At 56.2% G+C, this 20,640-nt stretch overlaps 10 protein-coding genes across 10 annotated transcripts; 6 read left to right on the forward strand and 4 right to left on the reverse strand.

The window, feature by feature from the left end:
• Positions 1–97: 97 nt before the first annotated feature.
• On the forward strand, positions 98–2,497 carry BAUCODRAFT_111832 (uncharacterized protein; the record flags this gene model as incomplete). Its single annotated transcript, XM_007680273.1, has 3 exons — positions 98–1,029; positions 1,430–1,870; positions 1,967–2,497. The coding sequence occupies exons 1-3, from the start codon at positions 154–156 to the stop codon at positions 2,495–2,497; spliced, it is 1,848 nt and encodes a 615-aa protein (XP_007678463.1). The 5' UTR covers positions 98–153.
• Positions 2,498–2,942: 445 nt separating this feature from the next.
• BAUCODRAFT_25859 (uncharacterized protein) lies at positions 2,943–7,678 on the reverse strand (the record flags this gene model as incomplete). The annotated part of the gene is made up of 8 exons (XM_007679775.1): positions 2,943–2,991; positions 3,014–5,556; positions 5,701–5,859; positions 5,974–6,119; positions 6,176–6,597; positions 6,716–6,788; positions 6,830–7,274; positions 7,358–7,678. The coding sequence occupies 8 exons, from the start codon at positions 7,676–7,678 to the stop codon at positions 2,943–2,945; spliced, it is 4,158 nt and encodes a 1,385-aa protein (XP_007677965.1).
• Positions 7,679–8,214: 536 nt separating this feature from the next.
• Positions 8,215–8,720, forward strand: BAUCODRAFT_74261 (uncharacterized protein; the record flags this gene model as incomplete). Its single annotated transcript, XM_007680049.1, has 2 exons — positions 8,215–8,335; positions 8,431–8,720. 2 exons carry the CDS (start codon positions 8,215–8,217, stop codon positions 8,718–8,720), a joined length of 411 nt encoding a protein of 136 aa, XP_007678239.1.
• A 154-nt stretch (positions 8,721–8,874) lies between these two features.
• Positions 8,875–11,058, reverse strand: BAUCODRAFT_578721 (uncharacterized protein; the record flags this gene model as incomplete). The annotated part of the gene is made up of 2 exons (XM_007680274.1): positions 8,875–10,767; positions 10,833–11,058. 2 exons carry the CDS (start codon positions 11,056–11,058, stop codon positions 9,182–9,184), a joined length of 1,812 nt encoding a protein of 603 aa, XP_007678464.1. The 3' UTR covers positions 8,875–9,181.
• Positions 11,059–11,425: 367 nt separating this feature from the next.
• Positions 11,426–11,984, reverse strand: BAUCODRAFT_558712 (uncharacterized protein). The gene has a single exon (XM_007680275.1). The coding sequence runs from the start codon at positions 11,794–11,796 to the stop codon at positions 11,434–11,436; it is 363 nt and encodes a 120-aa protein (XP_007678465.1). The 5' UTR covers positions 11,797–11,984; the 3' UTR covers positions 11,426–11,433.
• Positions 11,985–12,172: 188 nt separating this feature from the next.
• On the forward strand, positions 12,173–13,758 carry BAUCODRAFT_73710 (uncharacterized protein; the record flags this gene model as incomplete). Its single annotated transcript, XM_007680009.1, has 3 exons — positions 12,173–12,617; positions 12,663–13,513; positions 13,576–13,758. The coding sequence occupies 3 exons, from the start codon at positions 12,173–12,175 to the stop codon at positions 13,756–13,758; spliced, it is 1,479 nt and encodes a 492-aa protein (XP_007678199.1).
• A 233-nt stretch (positions 13,759–13,991) lies between these two features.
• On the forward strand, positions 13,992–15,590 carry BAUCODRAFT_558779 (uncharacterized protein). Its single transcript, XM_007680276.1, has one exon. The coding sequence runs from the start codon at positions 14,320–14,322 to the stop codon at positions 15,274–15,276; it is 957 nt and encodes a 318-aa protein (XP_007678466.1). The 5' UTR covers positions 13,992–14,319; the 3' UTR covers positions 15,277–15,590.
• Positions 15,591–15,753: 163 nt separating this feature from the next.
• BAUCODRAFT_25864 (uncharacterized protein) lies at positions 15,754–17,665 on the forward strand (the record flags this gene model as incomplete). The annotated part of the gene is made up of 4 exons (XM_007679776.1): positions 15,754–15,948; positions 15,999–16,436; positions 16,497–16,992; positions 17,043–17,665. 4 exons carry the CDS (start codon positions 15,754–15,756, stop codon positions 17,663–17,665), a joined length of 1,752 nt encoding a protein of 583 aa, XP_007677966.1.
• Positions 17,666–17,940: 275 nt separating this feature from the next.
• BAUCODRAFT_558838 (uncharacterized protein) lies at positions 17,941–19,833 on the forward strand. Its single transcript, XM_007680277.1, has 4 exons — positions 17,941–18,157; positions 18,328–18,925; positions 18,984–19,149; positions 19,206–19,833. The coding sequence occupies exons 2-4, from the start codon at positions 18,386–18,388 to the stop codon at positions 19,493–19,495; spliced, it is 996 nt and encodes a 331-aa protein (XP_007678467.1). The 5' UTR covers positions 17,941–18,157; positions 18,328–18,385; the 3' UTR covers positions 19,496–19,833.
• Positions 19,834–20,171: 338 nt separating this feature from the next.
• BAUCODRAFT_74070 (uncharacterized protein) lies at positions 20,172–20,615 on the reverse strand (the record flags this gene model as incomplete). Its single annotated transcript, XM_007680033.1, has 3 exons — positions 20,172–20,344; positions 20,399–20,507; positions 20,574–20,615. The coding sequence occupies 3 exons, from the start codon at positions 20,613–20,615 to the stop codon at positions 20,172–20,174; spliced, it is 324 nt and encodes a 107-aa protein (XP_007678223.1).
• Positions 20,616–20,640: the final 25 nt, after the last annotated feature.

A 20,640-nucleotide genomic window follows, 5' to 3' on the forward strand; every position in this document is an offset into this window, starting at 1 on the left:
ATGTTGCGGACATTCGGCGATGAGCTTGGGCCATGTCGAAATCTTGGCACGAAATTATTCCGTCTTACGATCTTCCTCTCGTCAACACTCTCTTCCTCACCACAGTCCACACCCCTAACCCCCCCTTTCCAACATATCCTCCGCGCCGCTCCCATGGGTACCGGCAAGAAAGAAGCCGCCCGCCGCACGCGGCAGGGCAAAGACAGCGACGGGATGGGCAACGTACGCACGAAAGGCGAGAACTTCTACCGCTCCGCCAAGCGCGTCAAGACCCTCAACATGTACAAGTCCGGCGGAGCGGAACGCAATGCCCGTGGCGAAATCACCAAAGCCGCCGTCTTCCAATCCCGTGACAAACCTCAAGCCCGCATCGAGCCGCATCGGAAGTGGTTTACCAATACGCGAGTGATAAGCCAAGATGCGCTGAGTGCGTTTCGTGGAGCGGTGGAGGAGAAGATGAAGGACCCGTATAGCTATCTGTTGAAGCAGAATAAGCTGCCCATGAGTTTGATCAGAGATGGGAAGGAGAAGGAGAGGAAGGATGGGCTGGTGCAGCATAGGGCTAAGATACGGATTGAGAGTGAAGGGTTTGGGGAGACGTTTGGGCCCAAGGCGCAGAGGAAGAGGCCGAGATTAGCGGTGTCGAGTTTGGCGGATATGGCGGCGGCGTCGGAGAAAGATTTTGGTGCGTACGCGGAGAAGCGGCAAGAGGAGGCGTTGGCAACGTCTAGCGGGCAAACGGACGAGCAACACGATATTCCAGCCGACTCGACACAAAGCGCGTACGCAGATGCAGGCGAGCTAACGACTGCGAGAGAACCGGTGTTCAGCAAAGGCCAGAGCAAGCGCATCTGGAACGAACTGTACAAAGTCATCGACAGCTCGGACGTTGTGCTGCACGTCCTCGACGCCCGCGATCCGCTTGGCACTCGATGCAGGAGTGTGGAAAAGTATATTCGGGAAGAGGCGCCGCACAAACACCTCCTGTTCATCCTTAACAAGTGCGATTTGGTGCCGACGAGCGTGGCGGTGAGTCTATCCAACCCATATCTCTCCTCCCTCTCTACCCCTCTCCACGACCACAAAATTCACTTCGCGTAATCTACGCCACCGCTCAAGTCAAGATCCCCATCCGCCTCCCTCGCGAGCGCACCTCCTCAATGAAGAGGGATCTGTTACAGCTGTGGCAGATCAAACCCCTCCGCGCTCTACCTTCGGGCCCTCTGCCGTCTTGGCATGGTCTACCTTGAGCGACTTCCCTGTCCTGTTTTGAGTAGCGATCCCGAGCCCACCGTGGCCGTCCAGTGAGGGAGAGCTTAGTAATGGGACATACATGCCAACCTCTACTTCACCACCCTAGCACAAAACATCCGATCGCGATCCTGATGTGCGATACTTGCATACATACTGACAACAGTGAATTACACAGGCTAAATGGGTTCGCCTCCTATCTCGCGACCACCCCACCCTTGCCTTCCACGCCAGCCTAACCAACTCCTTCGGCAAAGGCACCCTCATCTCCCTCCTCCGCCAATTCTCCTCCCTCCACACCACGCGCAAACAAATCTCCGTCGGCTTCATCGGCTACCCCAACACCGGCAAATCCTCCATAATCAACACGCTCCGCAAAAAGAAAGTCTGCAAGACTGCGCCCATCCCGGGTGAGACCAAGGTGTGGCAGTATATCACCCTCATGAAACGGATCTATTTGATCGATTGTCCCGGGATCGTGCCGCCGAGTGTCAGTGATACTCCCGAGGAGTTGTTATTGAGGGGTGTGGTGAGGGTGGAGAATGTGGAGAACCCTGCTCAGTATGTCCCGGCGGTGTTGAGGGTTTGTGAGAGGCGGCATTTGGAGAGGACTTATGATGTGCGTGGGTGGGCAGACGAAGCGGGGAATGAGGATGCGAATGGGGGTGATGGTGATGAGAAGCTCGTGCGCGAACAGATGGTCGGCACGCCCAAGTCTGACAAGGCGCGGACGCGCGAGGCCATTCGTTTTCTGGATGCGCTGGCGAGGAAGGGAGGTAGGTTGTTGAGGGGTGGGGAAGCGGATGTGGACGGGGTGGCGAAGATGGTGTTGAATGATTTCTTGCGGGGCAGGATTCCCTGGTTCATCCCGCCTCCCGCTACTGCTGCTTTGGAGAGTGAGGGCGAGGATAAGGCGGATGTGGGGGGTTTGGAGGTTGGGAGGGATGAGAAGCTGGGCTTTACGCATAAGAAGCGGAAGTTTGAGGAGATGGCGAAGGCTAATGAGCAGGCGAATGGGCTGATGGAGGGTGCTGATGCGGTGGAGGATGAGGAGGATGACGACGAAAACGATGAGGATGATGAGGATGATGATGGCTTCGATGGCTTTGACGAAGACAAGGAGGATGTGGATGCGGAGGGCGGTGTCGAGTTGGTCGGAGGTGGGAGTGGACCTGAGGACGATGAAGATGACGGTGACGACAACGACGACCACGGACCCTCTGATGACGATCCTAACGACGGTTGAGATTTACGGCATTGACGTGACGTATCATGACTTCGTTACGAACTACTCATGAGCGTACTTAAGTGCATCACAATACCGCGAATGGCCAGTTCATGCCCCCCCTCTACCGTCTACCCCCGCCCTCGAGCACTCCACCCTTGCAGACTCCGCCGTACGCCGAGCGTTTTCCGCTGTCGCGCCGTCTGCTGTTGCTGCATGGTCGTGGTATGGAAGGTGACTGCGGGTACAACGACGCTCGCTACCTGTGCGTGGCCAGCGTCATACGTGGAGGTATCGTCCTCCGGCGTCGTTGACGACGTCGTGGCCCCCTCAGGTATTGGCGGCGAGCTGGAGAGAAAGACGTAGCCAGCTGGTGGCCTGACTTCGGTGCTGGCGTACGTTTTGGGGCGACCGTGCAAGACCTCAGCGCGCAGCTTTTTGTGCGGCAGCGAGCCAGCATTCAAAGCTACGGTATCGCCTCGGTTCGTGCTGGAATTGGATAGCTCGGCGAGCGGCTGCTTGAGGGGCAGAGCGGACAGCGTCCGAGCACTTGCAGCAGGATCGTCTTGACTGTCAGTACGTTTGTCTTGATATGCTGAGGTTGACGCATCCGGCTTGCCGAAGAAGCTCGACAGCGTTCCTTGACCCTCCATCTGCCGTTTACGGCCTTTCGGCTTGTTCGCGGCTGAGGCTCTCGCCTGCTCCTCGGCTCGTTTGTCAACCTTCTTTAGCTGCGCCTCCCCTAGTGCCTCCTGGTAGCGATCCCTACAGCTGACGAAACCTGGCTGCGTTGTAGCATTGGCCGTGGAGAGGACGTGTTGTTGCCCGGCAGTCGCAGCGTTGGTTAATACGGAGGACGCAGCTTGGAACCCTCCGAACGCAGCTGAAATCGTACTTTGTCGGCCGTAGTTCCATTTGTCCCGTTCTTCAGGAGGCTCCTCGCCGTCCAGTGGCCAGTAATTGTCTTGGTCGCGTGCCAGAAACTGCGCGGTCGCCCGGATCGCCGCGGTATCTGGGCAGGTACGATGAAGTGTTCGAGCAAGACCTTGCACATCTCGCCCTGCGATGGCTGGCCCGTGCTCTTCGAAAAACCTCGCGACACCAGGCTCTGTCAGAAACTTCGATGTACACGTCTCCGCCCTCTGCGAATCCTTTAGTGGCGTGCTGAGGTACAAGACTGCTTGCGCTCGTGTCATGCCGACATATAGCAGCCGCCGCTCCTCGTCATGATCTTCGGCACGAGAATGTGGTATCGAGCCGTCATAGCATGCTGGGATGAAGACAACCGGCCACTCCAGCCCTTTGGCGGCGTGGATGGTAGACAGAGTCAATTGCTGTGTCGGCTGGCCTTCGTGTTCAGTCTTCTCTGCGCTCGAGGTGGTCAAAGCTATGTTAGCCAGGAACGCCGAGAGTGCGTCGTTTAAAGTTAATGGCTCCTGCTCTACGGCGGGGGTGGGCGAATGGTTCTCAAACTCGGCCTGCATCCGGCCAGACTCTGAAGCATCCGTAGCCTGAGCGAGCAACTCCTCCACATTAGTCCAGCGCGTATCGTGGTCATCAGGATACTTCTTCTTCAGCCAGTCCTGGTAGGAAAGCTTCTTGAGCACGGTATTGATGAGCTCTATCAAGCACGCTCCCTCCGCGTTAGCCAGCTTCTTCCGACAAGTGAGGACTACGTCTGCAAAGCTTTCAAGTCCTTTCATGGTCGACGAGGGTAGCTTAGTGGTGGGCTTGGAGCGGCCCTGAGCTGTGTCCAGCACAAGTCGCCAGAGACTAATATTCAACTTGCGTGCCTCTTTATGCAAGCTCTCAACTGATGCGTCCCCAATCCGTCTAGGCGGTACATTGATCACCCGTTCAACAGCCTCACTGTTGTCCGGCGTAGCAATGACACGCAGGTAGTCTATCAGTGTTTTCACCTCGATACGGTCATAGAACTTCGTACCACCAATCATGCGATACGGTACGCCTTCCTTGCCAAGAGCTGATTCTATAACTCTGGATAACGCTGCGGAACGCAGAAGCACTGCGAAGTCGCTGGGTTGCAGCAGGTCACCGGTCAAAGCCATCAGGCGCTTGACTTCCGCGACAAGCCATGCTGCTTCGGCAGGCGCAGAGGGCAGCTTCCGCAGCACAGGTCTGAGGCCGAAGGTATGCGTCGCTTGCAGCTTCTTTGGCGGGCGGTCCGTATCCTGCTCTATGATGTGCTGAGCAGCATGTAGGATGGCGCCAGACGAACGGTAATTCTCCTCAAGATTGATGGTCAGCGTGTCCGGCCACTGCTTGGTCATGCGGTTCAGGTTCTGGATCTCTGCTGATCGGAAGCCGTAGATGCTCTGGTCCGGATCTCCAACAATCGTGATGACGTTGCGCCTCTGAGCGAAGAGTGCCATCAGCTCGTATTGGATGGTATTCGTGTCCTGAAACTCATCAATGAGTAGCGCTTCGACATTGGCCACGCAGTCAGGATGGGCCCGCAGTAAGTCGCAGCACCTCAGAATAAGATCATCATAGTCCAGGAGGTTCGAAGCAACTAACGTCGCTTCGTACTCTTGGTACACTTGAAGGAACTCTTGGTCGGCCTTCTTCGCAGCCTGTGCGTAGCGCTGACTGTTGATGCCCCTCGCCTTTTGCGCTGAGATCCTGCTACGTGAAGGGCCATCATCAATGGTCAAGCCCTGCTGCTTGATAATTCGCTTAATGATGGCTTTGCTGTCTGACGCATCTGCAATGCCGAAGTCCTTATTTAGACCGATGAGCTGGCCATAACGCCGCAGATACCGTACGGCTACTGAATGGAAGGTACCTAGCCTCAGCTGCTTCGCGCATTCCTCGCCGACGAAATTTGTGATACGCTGCTTCATCTCGCTCGCCGCCTTGACAGTAAACGTGCAGACTATAATGTTCCATGGCTTGAGTTGCCTGTCCCCGAGTAGCCATGCTACTCGAGCTGTAAGTGTCTTGGTCTTTCCTGAACCAGGCGGTGCGAGCACTTGAAGCACGTCGGCGTCAGAAGTCACAGCAGTACGTTGAGCAGCGTTGAGACCATCCAGGATGTCGGATTCCATCCTCAATGGAATCTGGCAAGGTCGCGTCTGAGTCATGGAAGCTCGAAACGCGATGCCACTCCCGAGAAACACGCTAACAACGCGCAGGCACGCTCTGCCAAGACCTCCTTAGATTCATTGCTTCTCCTTTCGAGATTGCGCTTGCCCAGGTTCCACATGTTCAATGGCCTTGTACGTCGTTATGATGGCCATGATCAAATCTTGCAATAACCGCCGCATGTTATGGCATAAAGTTGTAGATTGAAGGCTCGACCTGCGCCAGTACAAGTCATCGTCACCGGCATTGCATTTAAAACTACGTGCCATTCCCACACTCTGTACGGCAGTAATGGCATTTCTCACTGTTATGACTGCTCCCGCTCTACGTCTTTGCGGAGGGACAAAGCTGAATAGCCCAACTTGCGTTTCGTAATATATGCTGAGACTTACCATGAGTACCTGTGTCCGGCACTGAATATGCCTACGACTTGCATCAATTTGGCTAGCACCATCCGCCATGTGGCAGCTATGGCACCCTATGATTGCTTCTTCTGCAGGAGTAGCATGCTCGACGAGCCCACCTTGCCGTCTTTTACCTGGTCGAACGGCATCTTCACGACCCTTTCGTCATCGATTAACCATCAGTCCTCACCCTGCTCCCTAAAGACAACGTAGTTTCCCACCTGAGTAGAGGCGCCATGGCGCACAATGGCGGCGGTGACTTCGTATCTCGAGTCTCCAAAAGTGGAATCGCTGGTGTTATTGCAGTCCACCGCGGCCTGAGACTTGGCGAGCTTTCCGGCGTCAGAAGTACCACGCTCCAGCTTCACGACGAGTCTTTCTGGGTCGGATGTGATCTTTGAATGTCTCATAAGGTGGTTGTCCTTGCAAACCGGACAGGTCTGCTCCGTCTCGCTTCTGAGCGAGGCGTTCAATACGCTCGCCAGGCTTGCTGGCCCCTTCACAGCACTAGATAGAGGCACGGTGATGCCGTGGTAGTTGCTTTCAGTCGTTTGCGGCGTTGCCATGTGCCCGCAAGCCTTTTCACAAACGTCCCTCATCTCTCCACTAATGCTGAAAAGTGCCTGCAGTTCCGCTTGGTGCGGTTAATTGGAATTGCTTGTTAGGGCATCCAAAAGCGCCTGGTGATACTGAAAGCAATCCTCTTGCGTATCGCCGCTAAGCTGCTTACGAGACGGGCAAATCCCCGGGCCCACCGAACGCGAATACGGTCTGGAGGAGGTAGGCTGATACAGACTGCTCGCCTGGGGAGCGCCTCATCCCCGCAAGCAACCCTCGGACGTACTTGCCACTCTCGATTCCAGCATCTCCGGCAGCCACTCGGACGGCGTAACGCAAGCTATGAGCGGCATTGCGCAGTGGTCTCGTTCGCGGCTGGTGTTCGGCAAATAGCCGTGGATGCTCCGAGAAGTAGCGAAGGCGTCCGGCTTTTCACCATCTCCGAACAAGGATCGAAGCTCCTGTCTCCTCGTGGCAGCGTCGGGAAACTGGATGGACGCGATGGAGTAGCAAGCCTGTGCATGGTTGATCAGGCCGGAGAAGGGAATATGCGCTTGTTTGGCTCGCTTAGTAGACCGAAGACCCTCCGGATCAGTCTCGGCACTACGCTTTTGGCCCGGCTGTTGAATGCTTTGGGCCGGTTGAGGTGACTTCGAGCTCGTAGCATCAGGCAACTTCGGCTGCTTGAGGCTACGCATGTCGGACGACGGATCGTTCTCAGCCTTACGCTTCTAGCATCCTGGCGTCTTCTTCGGGCCATCAATCTTGGCTGACGGTGCCGTGGTGGCTATAGGCTTCTCGTTTCCTTACGAACCTCGGAGAGCTTTGCAGTCTTGGTAGGGACGCTGATCTCCCCCGCTGGAAGGCTTGCCTTGCTTTTCGGAGTTTTCGTGCACGGCCTCTTTGCCGATATCATGAGGTGAATGACATCTTCCGGTGATGGCAAGTCATCGAGCTGTTTAGCGCTGAGGGAGACACCGTGGGCACCGACAAATACCTGCAGATCTGCTCTATACTTGCGGTTGTACGCTGATATAAGATTGGTGCTGCCTTCTCGGCGCCACCGGGCAAGGTACTCCCACCGCTGCTTGACATCTTTTACGGCTTTCGTGACGGAGACAGTCCTCGCAGGCATCTTGGCTGCTCCATGGTGAGAGAGAGAGAGAGAGAGAGAGAGAGAGAGAGAGATAGAGATGGAGAGAGAGAGAGAGAGAGAGATAGAGATGGAGGAGGAAGACGACGTGAATATTGGGAATGTTTGGAAGACCACCGAGCCAGGCTTGTGTCGACGTGTATGCACTCAATGACTCTTTTCACATTACGAACAATAGGCGAGCTCTACTGGCAAACATAGGGCCTGCCAGACATTGTCAACATTGCCTGAGTCTTATTTTTGATCAAAGTCCTGTACAGGGATCAATATCAGGGTAGGACGATGCTGTTTTCGCTCCCAACGACAGGGAGAGAGTACAATAGGGTAGGTGCACCAATCCAGGCTTGTGAACGTGAGTGTCGGAGTATGGAGAGTGAAGTGAATGTGAAGTATCCGGCCGGGACCTTGCAGCGGCCCGTGCCCCCGCAGACCAACTTCCGCCAGCATTCAATGCCAATTGTCCTAAGTGACATTCTACCACTCTGAACTAACCGTCAAATCCCTCGCTCCACACAACAATGCGCCTCTCCTCCATCGCCGCAGGGCTGACCCTGCTCTTCGTAGCCGCCACCGCGCTCGACAAGCCCCTCGACATCGAAATCCAACACTCGGTCGAATGCACACGGAAGACCAAGAAAGGTATTTCCACCCTTGTCCCTCCTTCACCCCCGACCCCACCCTCCACCCCCCTCCCCTCCTCTTACTGACACCCCCCACCCCCGCCTCCTCCGCAGGCGACAAAGTGGAAATGCACTACCGCGGCACCCTCGCAAGCGACGGCAGCCAATTCGACGCCTCCTACGACCGCGGCCAACCCCTCAGCTTCCACCTCGGCAAAGGCCAGGTCATCCGCGGCTGGGACGAGGGACTGTTGGATATGTGTGTGGGCGAGAAGAGGAAGTTGACGATCCAGCCGGAGTGGGCGTATGGGAGTCGCGCGATGGGGCCGATCCCCGCGGAGAGCACGTTGGTGTTTGAGACGGAGTTGGTGGGGATTGGCGGGGTGAAGAGGGATGAGTTGTAGTGGTTTTCTTCGTACAGTTATACGTATACGTGTGATGATGGGAGGTGGAGGGTTTGGTTTACGCGGGTTCTTGACTGGCTGGTTGATTGAAGCCAGGGTTACGCGGTTCGAAAGTCTCTTGTCTCTCTCTCTGCGTTTGAGGAGGGTGTATGGACATTGTCGGTGAACGCGCAAGAGCCCATACCGACTGCGGTACCGCCACGGAGACCCCAGGCTCTCTTGTACTGTTTTCGGCAGTTCTCTCAGCGGACTGTGCTTGTGGCTCCCACCATGAGTGGCGGACGCGGGGATCAGTCTGTGCGGTCACATGGAAGCCCCGTCAAAGATAGGCGGGGAGACATTTCTAGGTGGCTTCAACATTACTTTTCCGTCCAGCCAAGTGACTCGTACAAAACTACATTTACACATCAAGCAACCCCCCTCTTTCCCAACATCATCCCCTCCAGTCACCACGGAAACACTCACGCCCTCCCCCTCCCCCTCTCCCTCTCCTCCTTGACATTAACACTCCTCCGCCGAATCCTCTCCCCATCCCCAAAAACCTCCTTGACCAACTCCTTCTTATTCACCTTGCCCATCGCATTCCTCGGAATCCCCTCCACCACCACCAAATCCTGCGGGATCTTATACGCCACCAACCGCTCCTTCAACGCGCGCCGCATATCCATCGCGCTCCACTCCTTGCCCCCCTTCCCCGCCGTCTTGCCCTCCCCACTCAAGACGACGATGGCCGCGACCTTCTGGCCCCAGGCTTCGGACGGTAAAGCGACGACGGCCGCTTCGCGCACTTCTCTCAGCGAGAGGAGTTCCCGCTCCACTTCGAGCGCGGAGACTTTCTCCCCGCCCGTTTTGATGATATCCGCGCTTTTGCGGCCGTGGATGAAATACGCCGGCCCCCGTGCCCAGTTCCCACTAGCACCCGTCCCCGCGCCGGGGACGGGTTTGCGGACGGCGATATCGCCCGTTTTGAACCACCCGTCATCCGTGAACTCCTTCTTCGTGGCCTCCGGGTTGCGCCAATACGCCCTGAAAATGGTGGGGCCCCTCAGCTGAATCTCACCTGTCCGTTCTTTCCCATCCGCCGCAGTATCCTCACCCACTTCGATCAGCTCGTTCGTGTCCGGGTCGACCAGCCGCGCTTCCACGCCCGGCAACGGCCATCCGACCGACCCGTCCACTCGGTCTTCGTCCGCCAAGCCGCAGGAGAGGGCCATGCCGACTTCGGTCATGCCGAAGCGCTCGAGGAGGACGTTGCCGGCGGAGAGTTCGGACCAGGCTTTTTTGGTGGGGGTGGGCAGGGCGGCGGAGCCGGAGATGTTGAGGCGCAGGTGTTTGCGGGTGATGGCTTCTTTGCTTGCTTTGAGGATGTCCATGGGTAGGGCGGAGTGGGTTTGCAGGAGGCGGGCCCAGACGGTGGGGACGACGGTGAAGAAGGTGATGGGTTTTTTGTTGGCGGGGTTGTCGTTGGTGGTGGTGTGGCCGTTCGTCAAGTGCGCGTCTGAGTCGGTCTTGTTCGCGTCCACGAAGGGTGCCGCGAAGCGCTTCCACACGTTGTCGACGTTGAAGGGGAACATGAACTCGATGGTGCTGCCGGCGAGGAGAGGTGTAAGCAGCGCATTGACTGTGCCGTGTATGTGATGCAAAGGTAGGATGTGCAACAAGTGGTCCGCGGGGCCGTAATTCCAGGCTTCGAGCAGACTGTGGGCTTGTGCCGCCAACACCATGGTCGGCAAGAGCACACCTTTCGGACGGGCCGTCGTTCCGGATGTGTAGAGCATCATGCCTCCCTCCGCGGCGTACGACTCGCCTGTGAGCATGACGGGAGTGGTGTCCGGGGCGCCTGCCGTGATCTTTTCCAGATCGACGCTGACGGGTGTGGTGTCCAGACCTTCCTTGAGCACGTCTTGAGCGAGTTTTGAGAACTTGGTGGACGACAGCAGCGCGAGGGCCTCGCTGTGGTTCAGGATGTATCGAAGTTCCGATGGAGGGAATGAGGGGGCGAGAGGGACGGCTATGGCGTTGGAAGCGAGGCATGAGAGGAGGGTGACTAATGACTCCATGTGAGCGGTGCAAGCATATGGAAGGGATGGATGAGGACGTAGGCAAGCGCACCTACATAGTCGTAGCTATTCTCCACCAAGAACGCTATCCGCTCGCCCACAATGCTACTCTCGTCCTTGCCGGTGGCACGCAGTAACCGGTCCTTCGCGGCAGCAACATCGGGTAACAGCGAGCCGTATTTGAATGCGCGGCCGGAGAGAGAGTGGACGACGGCAGTGTGTTCGGGGTCGTGCCTCTGGATGGCCTCGAAGAAGGCGGAGCGTTGTAAGCCCGCCATTATGGGTGATGTGGTGGAGAAGGCACGCGATCTTATTACTGAAGGGGTATGAGTGGTGGTGGTAGTGGTAGAGGTGTAGCGGAAGTGAAAGAGAGTGGAATGCTTAGTAGACAAGGAGACGAGGCGAGTCAACATGTCATGTCATGAGAAGAAGGGAAGGGGAGGCATTGGGGAAGGGAAGGGTAAGTAGTGGTGGTGGTGGGTCTATTTCCCGGCTCGTGCAGATTGCCGAACGATGGTCAAGAATCACAATAATAATCTGAATGTGGATGATCGGTGGCCGATGCCAAAGACCCTGACTCGGACATTCAAGTCCCTTTCTCCACACAGCCGCGCACAAACGATGCCGAGTTTGTGGAGAAAGGGAGCCGAAGCTCAGCCAGACAGCCAGACAGTTCGCCGACTTGCAGGCAAGCAGAGGTAACAATAATAATAAAGGTGCTGAGTGTCGGGGGTTAGTAGAATACACTCCCTACCACCCGAACATGCCTTCAGTAGGAACCCTACATGTATTGTCAATTCGAGATCTGGCCGAGTACCGTAAAGAGTATGGTAGGGTGCCCTGACTCGCGCAGCCGCAGAATTATCGTGGCCAGGCGTGTGCTGTAGCAGTCGCGTGATGCAGTTCAACCGTCCACCACTAAAGAAGTAGGAGTCGTACCGTGTCAACGACAGCAGGGTGGAGAGAAGTTCCTCTTCCTCCACTGGGGTTAATTGACTCGGTCCTGACGAGGACATTCACGAGGGGATTAGGTGGCCTGACTCGTATGGTATGCGGCAGGCAAATGTGGCTTCAGCTTCCCAACCGCGTCCGTATGCCTTGACCAGTAACCGCATCCCACATTCGGCGGCAACACCACTCTCATCGTGTCGACGGTGAGGAGAGGAATGACTTGCAGGTTGTTTGGACGAGGCGCATGCGTGGAGATGGTACATGTATGGCACATGCATCTGTGGCTCGGCTTGTGACGTACGCCGGATACGTCCGAGCGTTGTGAAAACAGTCGCCTCGAGCCATACATATTAAGATACAACTGGAACATATACTGTACATTAGCCTCGCATTTAGAAACCGTCTGGTCCCCTCTAATATCTCCATCCGCTGCGACTTACAATGGCCGTTAAGGACACCGCATACTACGACGCTCTTGGAGTCCCGCCAACAGCTACCGACATCGAGATCAAGAAAGCATACCGGAAGCAAGCCATCAAACTCCACCCGGACAAGAACCCCGACGACCCGAGCGCGGGCGAAAAGTTCCAAGTCGTCGGCGAAGCCTACCAAGTCCTCAGCAACGCCGAACTGCGCAAACAATACGACCAATATGGCAAAGAAGGGGCGAAGCCCGACAGCGGCTTCGAGGACCCGGCCGAATTCTTCACCATGATCTTCGGCGGCGATGCGTTCAACGACTGGATCGGCGAGCTGAGCATGATGAAGGACTTGACGAAGAGTATGGAGATTTCCATGAAGGAGATGGAGGAGGAGGGGCAGACGGCCGCGGAGGCGTCGGCGAATGCGGAGGCCAAGGCGGCGGAGCAGACGGCGCAGAGTATGAGTGGTGGCATGCCGCCTCCTCCACCTCGGCCGCAGGCGGAGACAGTGTCGGAGTCGCATACCACACCGGGCACAAGCGCTACGCAGGGACTACCTACGCGAGAAAAGGAGTCGGCGGCACCAGTTTCTTCCAGCACATCGACAACACCCCGACCGCAAGGCATACCCACCCGCCTCGCCATCACCGACCGCACGGAAGAAGAAGCCAAGCTCTCCGCCTCCGGCATGACGGACGACGAGAAACGGCTACGGGAGAAGGAGAAGCGGAAAGGCTTGTCGCGCGAGCAACGCGAGGAACTGCTGGCCTTTGAGAAAGAACGGCAACGCGTCCGCGACGAACGCATCTCCACCCTCGCCGCCAAACTCATCAACCACCTCTCCGTCTGGACCGAATCGGACAAACGCCCCGACGTCACCGACGCCTTCCGCGAGAAGATGCGCCTGGAAGTCGAGAACCTCAAGATGGAATCCTTCGGCCTCGAAATCCTCCACGCCATCGGCCAGATCTACGTCAGCAAGGCGACCACCTTCCTCAAATCGCAGAAACCCATCATCGGCGGCGTCTCGGGCTTTTTTTCCCGACTAAAGGACAAGAGCGCGTCGATCAAGGATACCTTTGGCACGATCCAGACGGCCATCTCCGCGCAGATGGAGATTGAGGAGATGGCGCGGGCGGAGGAGAAGGGCGGGGAGGAGTGGACAGATGAGCGGCGGGCCGAGTACGAGAAGAGGGTTACGGGGAAGATTTTGGCGGCGGCGTGGCGGGGGAGTCGGTATGAGATTCAGGGGGTGCTGAGGGAGGTTTGTGATGCCGTGTTGAATGATCGGAAGGTGAGGGTGGAGAAGCGGGTGGAGCGGGCGCAGGCGTTGGTCATTGTGGGGGAGATGTTCGCCAAGGTGCGTTTTTCCCCACCTACTATATCTGCTGACGGAGCGGTTGCTGACGGTGGATTGCATAGGCCGAACGCGATCCGGATGAGGAAGGGGATTATATGGCTTTTGAGCAGCTCATGGCCGAGGCGACGGCGAAGCGGGAGAAGCGGAGTGATGAGAAGCGGAAGGATAAATCGCATAAGCACCATGCAGCGCATGGGGAGAAGACGGGGTCGGAAGAGAAGCCGCCGGCGTATGCTGGGACGTAAGCACGCCGGCTTTCGTCTGCGATGTGCGGCATCGAACCTTGCTTATACTTCCTTCTGCTTTCGCTGCTCTGCTGTGCGGCTTTTTGTAATGATACCCGGATACAGCGAGGCTATACTCTTGCCTTCTTGTCCACGACAGTCATGGCTCTCCCGTTTCGTAAGAGGAACTGGGGGGCAGCCTCTTTCCGCACGAAGCCTTAGACTGCTTTCAGAGCATCTGCATCGCAAAGATCTAGGCTTGAGGGACAATGTTCTTTGTACACACCGCTTGTCATTTGCACACACACACAGAGAGAGAGAGAGAGAGAGAGAGAGAGAGAGAGAGAGAGAGAGAGAGAGAGAGAGGAATCGAGAAGCTCTACCGACATATAGAGAGTCAGTCGTGAGGGAAACATTGGATCTTTTATGTCTCGGGTCATTCACTGCCGAGCGGCTCGGCATCTGCTCGTACCTGCCGATTTCGGCCAAGTTTACTCTATCCCATCCCCATAAAGCAGCATCTCGGCATTATGGCAACTTGCGATAGTTTAACAGCAGCTCATTGCACGTTGAAACGTTACGATGAACGGACACGCAAGCAACCAACCTCACGTCCCCGTGGCCGGTGTGTGGGCGCCAGCGATCACCTTCTTCGACCCAGAAACCGACGAGCTCGATCTCGCCTCTCAAACGAAATACTACAAGTACCTTTCCCAGCATCTCACCGGGCTCGTAATCCTTGGAACGAACGCGGAGACCTTCCTGCTGACCCGCGATGAACGAGCAACCCTCCTTAAGACCGCTCGAGAAGCAGTCGGCCCCGACTATCCCATGATGGCCGGAGTAGGCGGCCACAGTACGAAACAAGTCCTCGAATACATCGGCGACGCAGCAGCGGCTAAAGCAGACTACGTACTCGTTCTTCCATGTGCCTACTTTGGTAGACAAACGACGGGCAAAGTTATTATGAACTTTTACGATGAGGTAGCGACGAAGAGTCCGTTACCGATCGTCATCTACAACTTCCCAGGCGTCTGTAATGGAGTTGACATTGACTCGGACGTTATGACCGCTCTGGCGAAGAAGCACAAGAATATCGTCGGCGTCAAGCTCACCTGCGCCTCCGTCGGTAAAATCACACGACTGGCTGCCACTTTCACCAACTCGGAATTCGCGATCTTTGGCGGACAATCGGACTTTCTCCTCGGCGGAATGGCTGTCGGTTCCGCCGGTACAATCGCCGGGTTCGCCAACGTCTTCCCGAAGACGATCCGGCGAATCTACGACCTCTACACGCAGGGCAAGCACCAGGAAGCGATGAAGATGCATCGCGTGGCGGCGTTGGCGGAGAGTCTGACTAAGGCGGGGATCGCGAGTACCAAGTTTGCCGCGAGCTTGACGAGCGCGAAGAGTGCTGGGATTGAGGGGGCGGAGGAGAAGTTGAGGCCGAGGCGACCGTATGACCCGCCTAGTGAGGAGGGGAAGAGGGAGATTAGGGCTGGGATGGAGGAGATGATGAGGATTGAGTCATCACTGTAATATTTCCGTGTGTGAATTGGAGCAAGGAAGCGAGCAGCCATCCTGAGCGCATTGTCGGCAGCTCGCTGAGTAATGCATAACGGAACGGCACTTCACTTTCCACTTGTGCCGTCGTCCTGCATCTTTTTGGGAGACGGACGCGCTCGTTCGACTACCGGTCTCGCGTGTCGAGTCATGTCCACAGTCATGGTGCCGCTTTATCTCCAGCTTCGTGGGGCGGAACGTGGATTGTCTGGAGCTGAAGTGGAGTTTCTCGACCCCAGAATCGAGGGGCAGAACTAATTGCCGAAGATCAGCGCGGGATCCAGGTCCGTCGTGGCACACACCTCGCCAATAGTCGCGCATGGCAGGTGCATGAGTGGGGCAGGGGGAAGTGCATGGTAGCACTCGCAATCTATAAGAAACGTGCTCTTGGGCAGACATCCACACTCGTTCGAACCATTTCTGTTCCTCATTCATATCGTTGTTCTGCCCATCATGGCCGAAAAGACGGTTGACGCTATCACGACGGAGACGTACGAGCATGCTCACGACCAACACCATGGCCCCGGCACGCTGGACACGGCTGCCCCTATGGAGCATATTGCTGAACTACAGGCTGCTGAACACATCGACTTGACGTGGAGATCATGGGTGGTTGTGTTCGTCGCTTGCTTCGCCGTCATGGCACAAGTACGTCCGTGAAACCCCGTCGCGGCTATCCCACCACTAACAGCATCCAGGTATTCGTCGTCGTGGCTGCAGGCTCCGTAATTGCCTTCATCATCCGTGATCTCGGAGACCCGTCGATCGCCGGTTGGATTATACAAGGTCCTCTCCTGGTTCAAGCAGTTCTCTCGCCGTTCGTTGGAAGGCTGTCAGACGTCCTCGACCGCAAATGGCTCGCCGCTTTACCACCTCTCATCGCCTTTGCTGGTGCCTGTATCTCCGCCAAGGCAACGTCCATGTCGATGCTCATTGGTGGCGGTATCTTGATTGGTATTACACTACCAACGATATCTATCACGCAAGCCATACCTTCTGAGGTCCTACCGCTGAAGTACCGAGCGTTGGCGAACGGGTTCGCCGGATGGGCCGGCTCGATCGGCGGTGTCATTGCGTCGTTAAGTGCCGGAGCATTGACGAACCAAAATGCTGGTGGCTGGCGAGGCATCTTTTGGGTATGACATGCCGCGTGAGGCCCTTTCCATCCACGTCGCTAACAACATGATTGTCTGTAGGTGCAAGCAGCCTTCCACCTCATGACGGCCCTTGGCTTCCTGATCTTCTACTGGCCGAAGAGGCATTCAGACTACCCTCGCATGAGTTTCAAGGAATGTCTTTGGGCAATCGATCCAATCGGAACCCTACTCTACATCAGCAGTGCTGCGCTGCTTCTGCTCGCGCTCGACTGGGCCGCGGGTGCCTATCACTGGAGTGACCCACATGTCGCTGCGCCTCTTGGTGTAGGCTTTGGCCTGCTTGCCGCCTTCTGCCTGTATGAATGGAAAGGCCGCGACGATGGCATCATTGCGCATGTCTTCTTCAAGGGCTCGCCGAACTTCGCACTCGCAAACGGTGCGTACGCTGTCGAGGGCTGGATCTTCTACTCTGCCGTGAACTCCGTCACTCCGCAGATGGCACTCAATCTCGGCTTCGCAGACAGCAGCTGGATTATCAGTCTGCGTCAGCTCGCATTTACGGGCATGATCTTACTCGTCGTCATGCCTATTGCGTGTATGTCCTGCTCGTCTTGTTAAAGAAGACTGGACTGATGTGTATCACAGGGTATTCCACAAAGACCAAGGATCTGAAATGGCCGCTCGTGGTGACCTTTTCGGTGTTCGGTATCGTTTGCATCTTATACGGCAACATCACGCCAGGCTGGAACAACGCTCAAATCGGTATCAACGTCATTTCCGGCCTTGGTCAGGCAGGCCCATTGACATTGATTCCCGCGCTGGTTCAGTTCACCGCACCACATGCCTACCTCAGCACAGCCACCGGCTTCGCCTTCTCCGCGAGAGCCATCGGTGGCGCCTTCGGCTCTGCGGTACTTGACGCCATCATCAACGGCAAGCTTGCAGGCACCTGGGCACCAAAGGTCAGCGCTGCCGCCATTGGCGCTGGTCTGCCAGCAACTTCTATCCCTGCTTTGCTCGAGGGACTCGAGACTGGCGTGGGCCTCACCAAGGTGCCGGGCATTACTCCAGCCATCCTTGGAGCGGCGGCCGATGCCAGCCACTGGGCATATGCTCACGCGTACAGATTGGCATGGTGGTCAATCTTCCCGTTTGTCATTATTGCGTTGGTTGCGGTCTTGTGCTTGAAGGGTGTCAAGGAGCTTATGACTGAAAGGGTCGAAGCTAGTGTCGAGAAGGAAGTGGTTCACGAGAAGGGGCAGGCCTAAGTCGTCGGCTCCCTCTAGACCTCAGGGATACCCTCTGACACGTCTGTATGGAAAAAGAGCCACGGTATCTAAGACAATGAACACTCGAACTTCGACGAACTGACCGCGCTCGTCTTTTCTCCCCAGAACTATCCACGTGTACGCAGTCTACGACAGTCTCGAATGGACCCTCGCAGCAACCTTCGTCGCTCAACAGCCGCGATGGTGTCGTTGAAAGACGGCTCGGCGGCGGGCAGGTAGACCGTCAACACCGGCCAAGAGGGGAGAAGCGGCCAAGAAGTAGCAAAGCCGGGGTTAGCTCAAGTGGAATCATGGCCAATGGCGGACCCACCGGACTTTGCGCCGTCACTGACATTATTAAAGTCCGCAGTCCTCGTGGCGTCACTGCACAGGCTCTTGGCACATCCGTAGTTACGGCCTTGCAATACATCTCCGACTCCGTCGTCCATCAGGCTCCATTGCATCCTGCCACAAACCATTGAAGCAACCCTCGTAACGCCCAGGTTACAGTCTCAAACATTCCCCCGAGCAACGCCACTTCGGTGCAGCAGTCTTGCCGCAACAGCCTGGAGTCCTGCAGGGTGTATATATTGCAGGGTGTACATGAGAAAGCAGATATCTCGCCTCAACCAACCCGTGAAAGTATAAGTAGTCTAGTCTTTTGGAAGTCATCATTCGAACTGCATTATTTTCCAAGACCATCCAGAGCTCACCATCACCATGAGTTTCACAGACGTCTTCTTTGGCTTTCTGCCATACTTCTTCCATTCTCAGCTTCTCATCAAGGTCCCGTACCCAACCACCGACTGCACTGGAAGAACGATCATCGTCACCGGCGCCAATGTCGGTCTGGGCAAAGAGACGGCACGGCACTATGTACGCCTGAACGCTGAGAAAGTCATCCTCGCATGTAGAAGCGCGGAAAAGGGCGAAAATGCTAGACGCGAGATTGAGTCCAGCACGGGACGCGCGGGCGTTTGTGAAGTCTGGTCGCTTGACATGGCCGACTACAACAGCGTCAAAGAGTTCGCCAAGAAGACGCGCAGTCTCAAGCGACTGGACTCTGTCGTCGAGAACGCGGGCATCTTGACTACGAACTTCAAAGAGGTCGCGGGCAACGAAAGCACCATCACGGTCAATGTCGTGTCAACGTTTCTTCTAGCGTTATTACTCCTGCCAAAGCTCAGAGAATCCGGCCGACAACACAACGTCACTCCTACTCTGACGATCGTGACTTCGGAGCTGCATTACGTTACTGCAGTATGTAAGATCCATGCGTGGTGAAAGACACCAGTCGCATTTGCTGACGCGTGCACAGTTCCCGGAACGCAAGGCGCCCTCCATCTTCGACACACTAAACAACCCAAAGGAAGCGCGTATGAGTGATCGGTATCATGTATCGAAGCTTCTCGAGGTCCTTGGATGCCGCGAGATCGCCCGCCAGCATTCTGTATCTCAGACTGGTGTCACAATCAACCTCGTCAGTAAGTGATATGCCGACAAATGTCTCGTCCAGTCGTGGATCGCTAATATGCAATAGACCCCGGCTGGTGCCACAGCGAGCTTGACCGAGAGATGTCGAGTCCGGTGATTCGCTTTGTCAAGAACATCTTGTGCCGCACGACAGAGATGGGCAGTCGAACCTTGACGTTGGCTGGTGTCGCTGGACCCGAGACCCATGGCAAGTACCTCAGCGACGGCCACATCATGAAATGTGCGCCATTGGTCGAGGGTAGAGAGGGTCCGGAGATGCAGAGGAGAGTGTGGGCAGAGTTGGCGCAACAGCTCGAGTCTATTGAGCCAGGCGTGACGAAGAACGTCGCTGCATAAGCACTCGAGGCCGGTACTTCATTGGGTCGGGCGCAATGATGCAGGTGTCCTGTATTAATAATTACGGAACCCTGAGCATAAGCTGCTTTAATCGAACCACACACTAGATGCTAATTCGTCGGAGTCCTACTGTCTACGAGCCCGTGACACTTTACGCCATACCGCTGCGAGTGCGGCGGAGGTAGCAGGTAGTGGAAGACAGCATCTCCGCCGCGTGGATCAATACTCTACGCGAAGCGGGTTTGGGAGGCTTTGTAAGAGTCAGTGCCCGAGTTCAGTCCCATCATGTCGCGGCGTACCTCCTATGTCGGTGAACCCAGCAGCTGCACTTGTGTGCTTAGACTTTAGCACCTCCTCACGCGCCTGAAGGAGCGCCTTAGTTCGGCGGAAGTTATAGAGTGGTGAACAACGCCAGGAAGGGTATTGGCATGCACACGGACGTTTCCTGCCATCATCAAGCCCTGTAATCGCCAGTCCCTCCATCCCCACACGACCGTCTTCGTGGCGACCTAGGCATCCATGGAGCCCACTGTGCAAGGTGCAATACTTACTCACAGACGCTGGGCTTGTTGTGAAAGTGCACCGTGGCTTCCGAAGTCCTGCGTGTCCGTCGTTGCGAACACCAGGCAGTACCTATATTCACGCCGAGACCCGCAGTACAAGTCGCCATCACCGATTAGGGTGTTTCCGGCTTCGTTCGGGCTCGTGCTTCCTCCTCTACGGTCCTTGTTCGTAGCTGCAACGCGTGTATGCCGCCCTGAGCGGCCATCTCGTCCTTGAGCAATTGGTAGACCAATCGATGACGCGCCGGTTGCATCTTCGATTTGAAAGCGTCCGAGGTGATGTAGACTCTGCAGTCGGTAAGCATACCAGCATATCTGTGAAGGTCGACGCTCGGTTCACACCTGAAATGCGTCTCTCGAGACGTGCTGCCTTCCATGGCTTTGTGATGAGCATGCATATGCGAGTCATTGTATATTTCGAGCGATGTTGGTGTGAGAGTTTCTGTGATCTATGCTTGGATATGTGGTCGGTCAGAGAGCTGACTGTTGAAGTGTCGTCCAAAAGCTGTGCGTACCTTGCGCCGCATGGCGTCTTCCATAGGCGTTTGAGAAGACATGATCGTGCTGTATCGCCGCAATGCG

The sequence above is a fragment of the Baudoinia panamericana genome, assembly GCF_000338955.1.
Source record: "Baudoinia panamericana UAMH 10762 unplaced genomic scaffold BAUCOscaffold_9, whole genome shotgun sequence".
Taxonomy (NCBI): domain Eukaryota; kingdom Fungi; phylum Ascomycota; class Dothideomycetes; order Mycosphaerellales; family Teratosphaeriaceae; genus Baudoinia; species Baudoinia panamericana.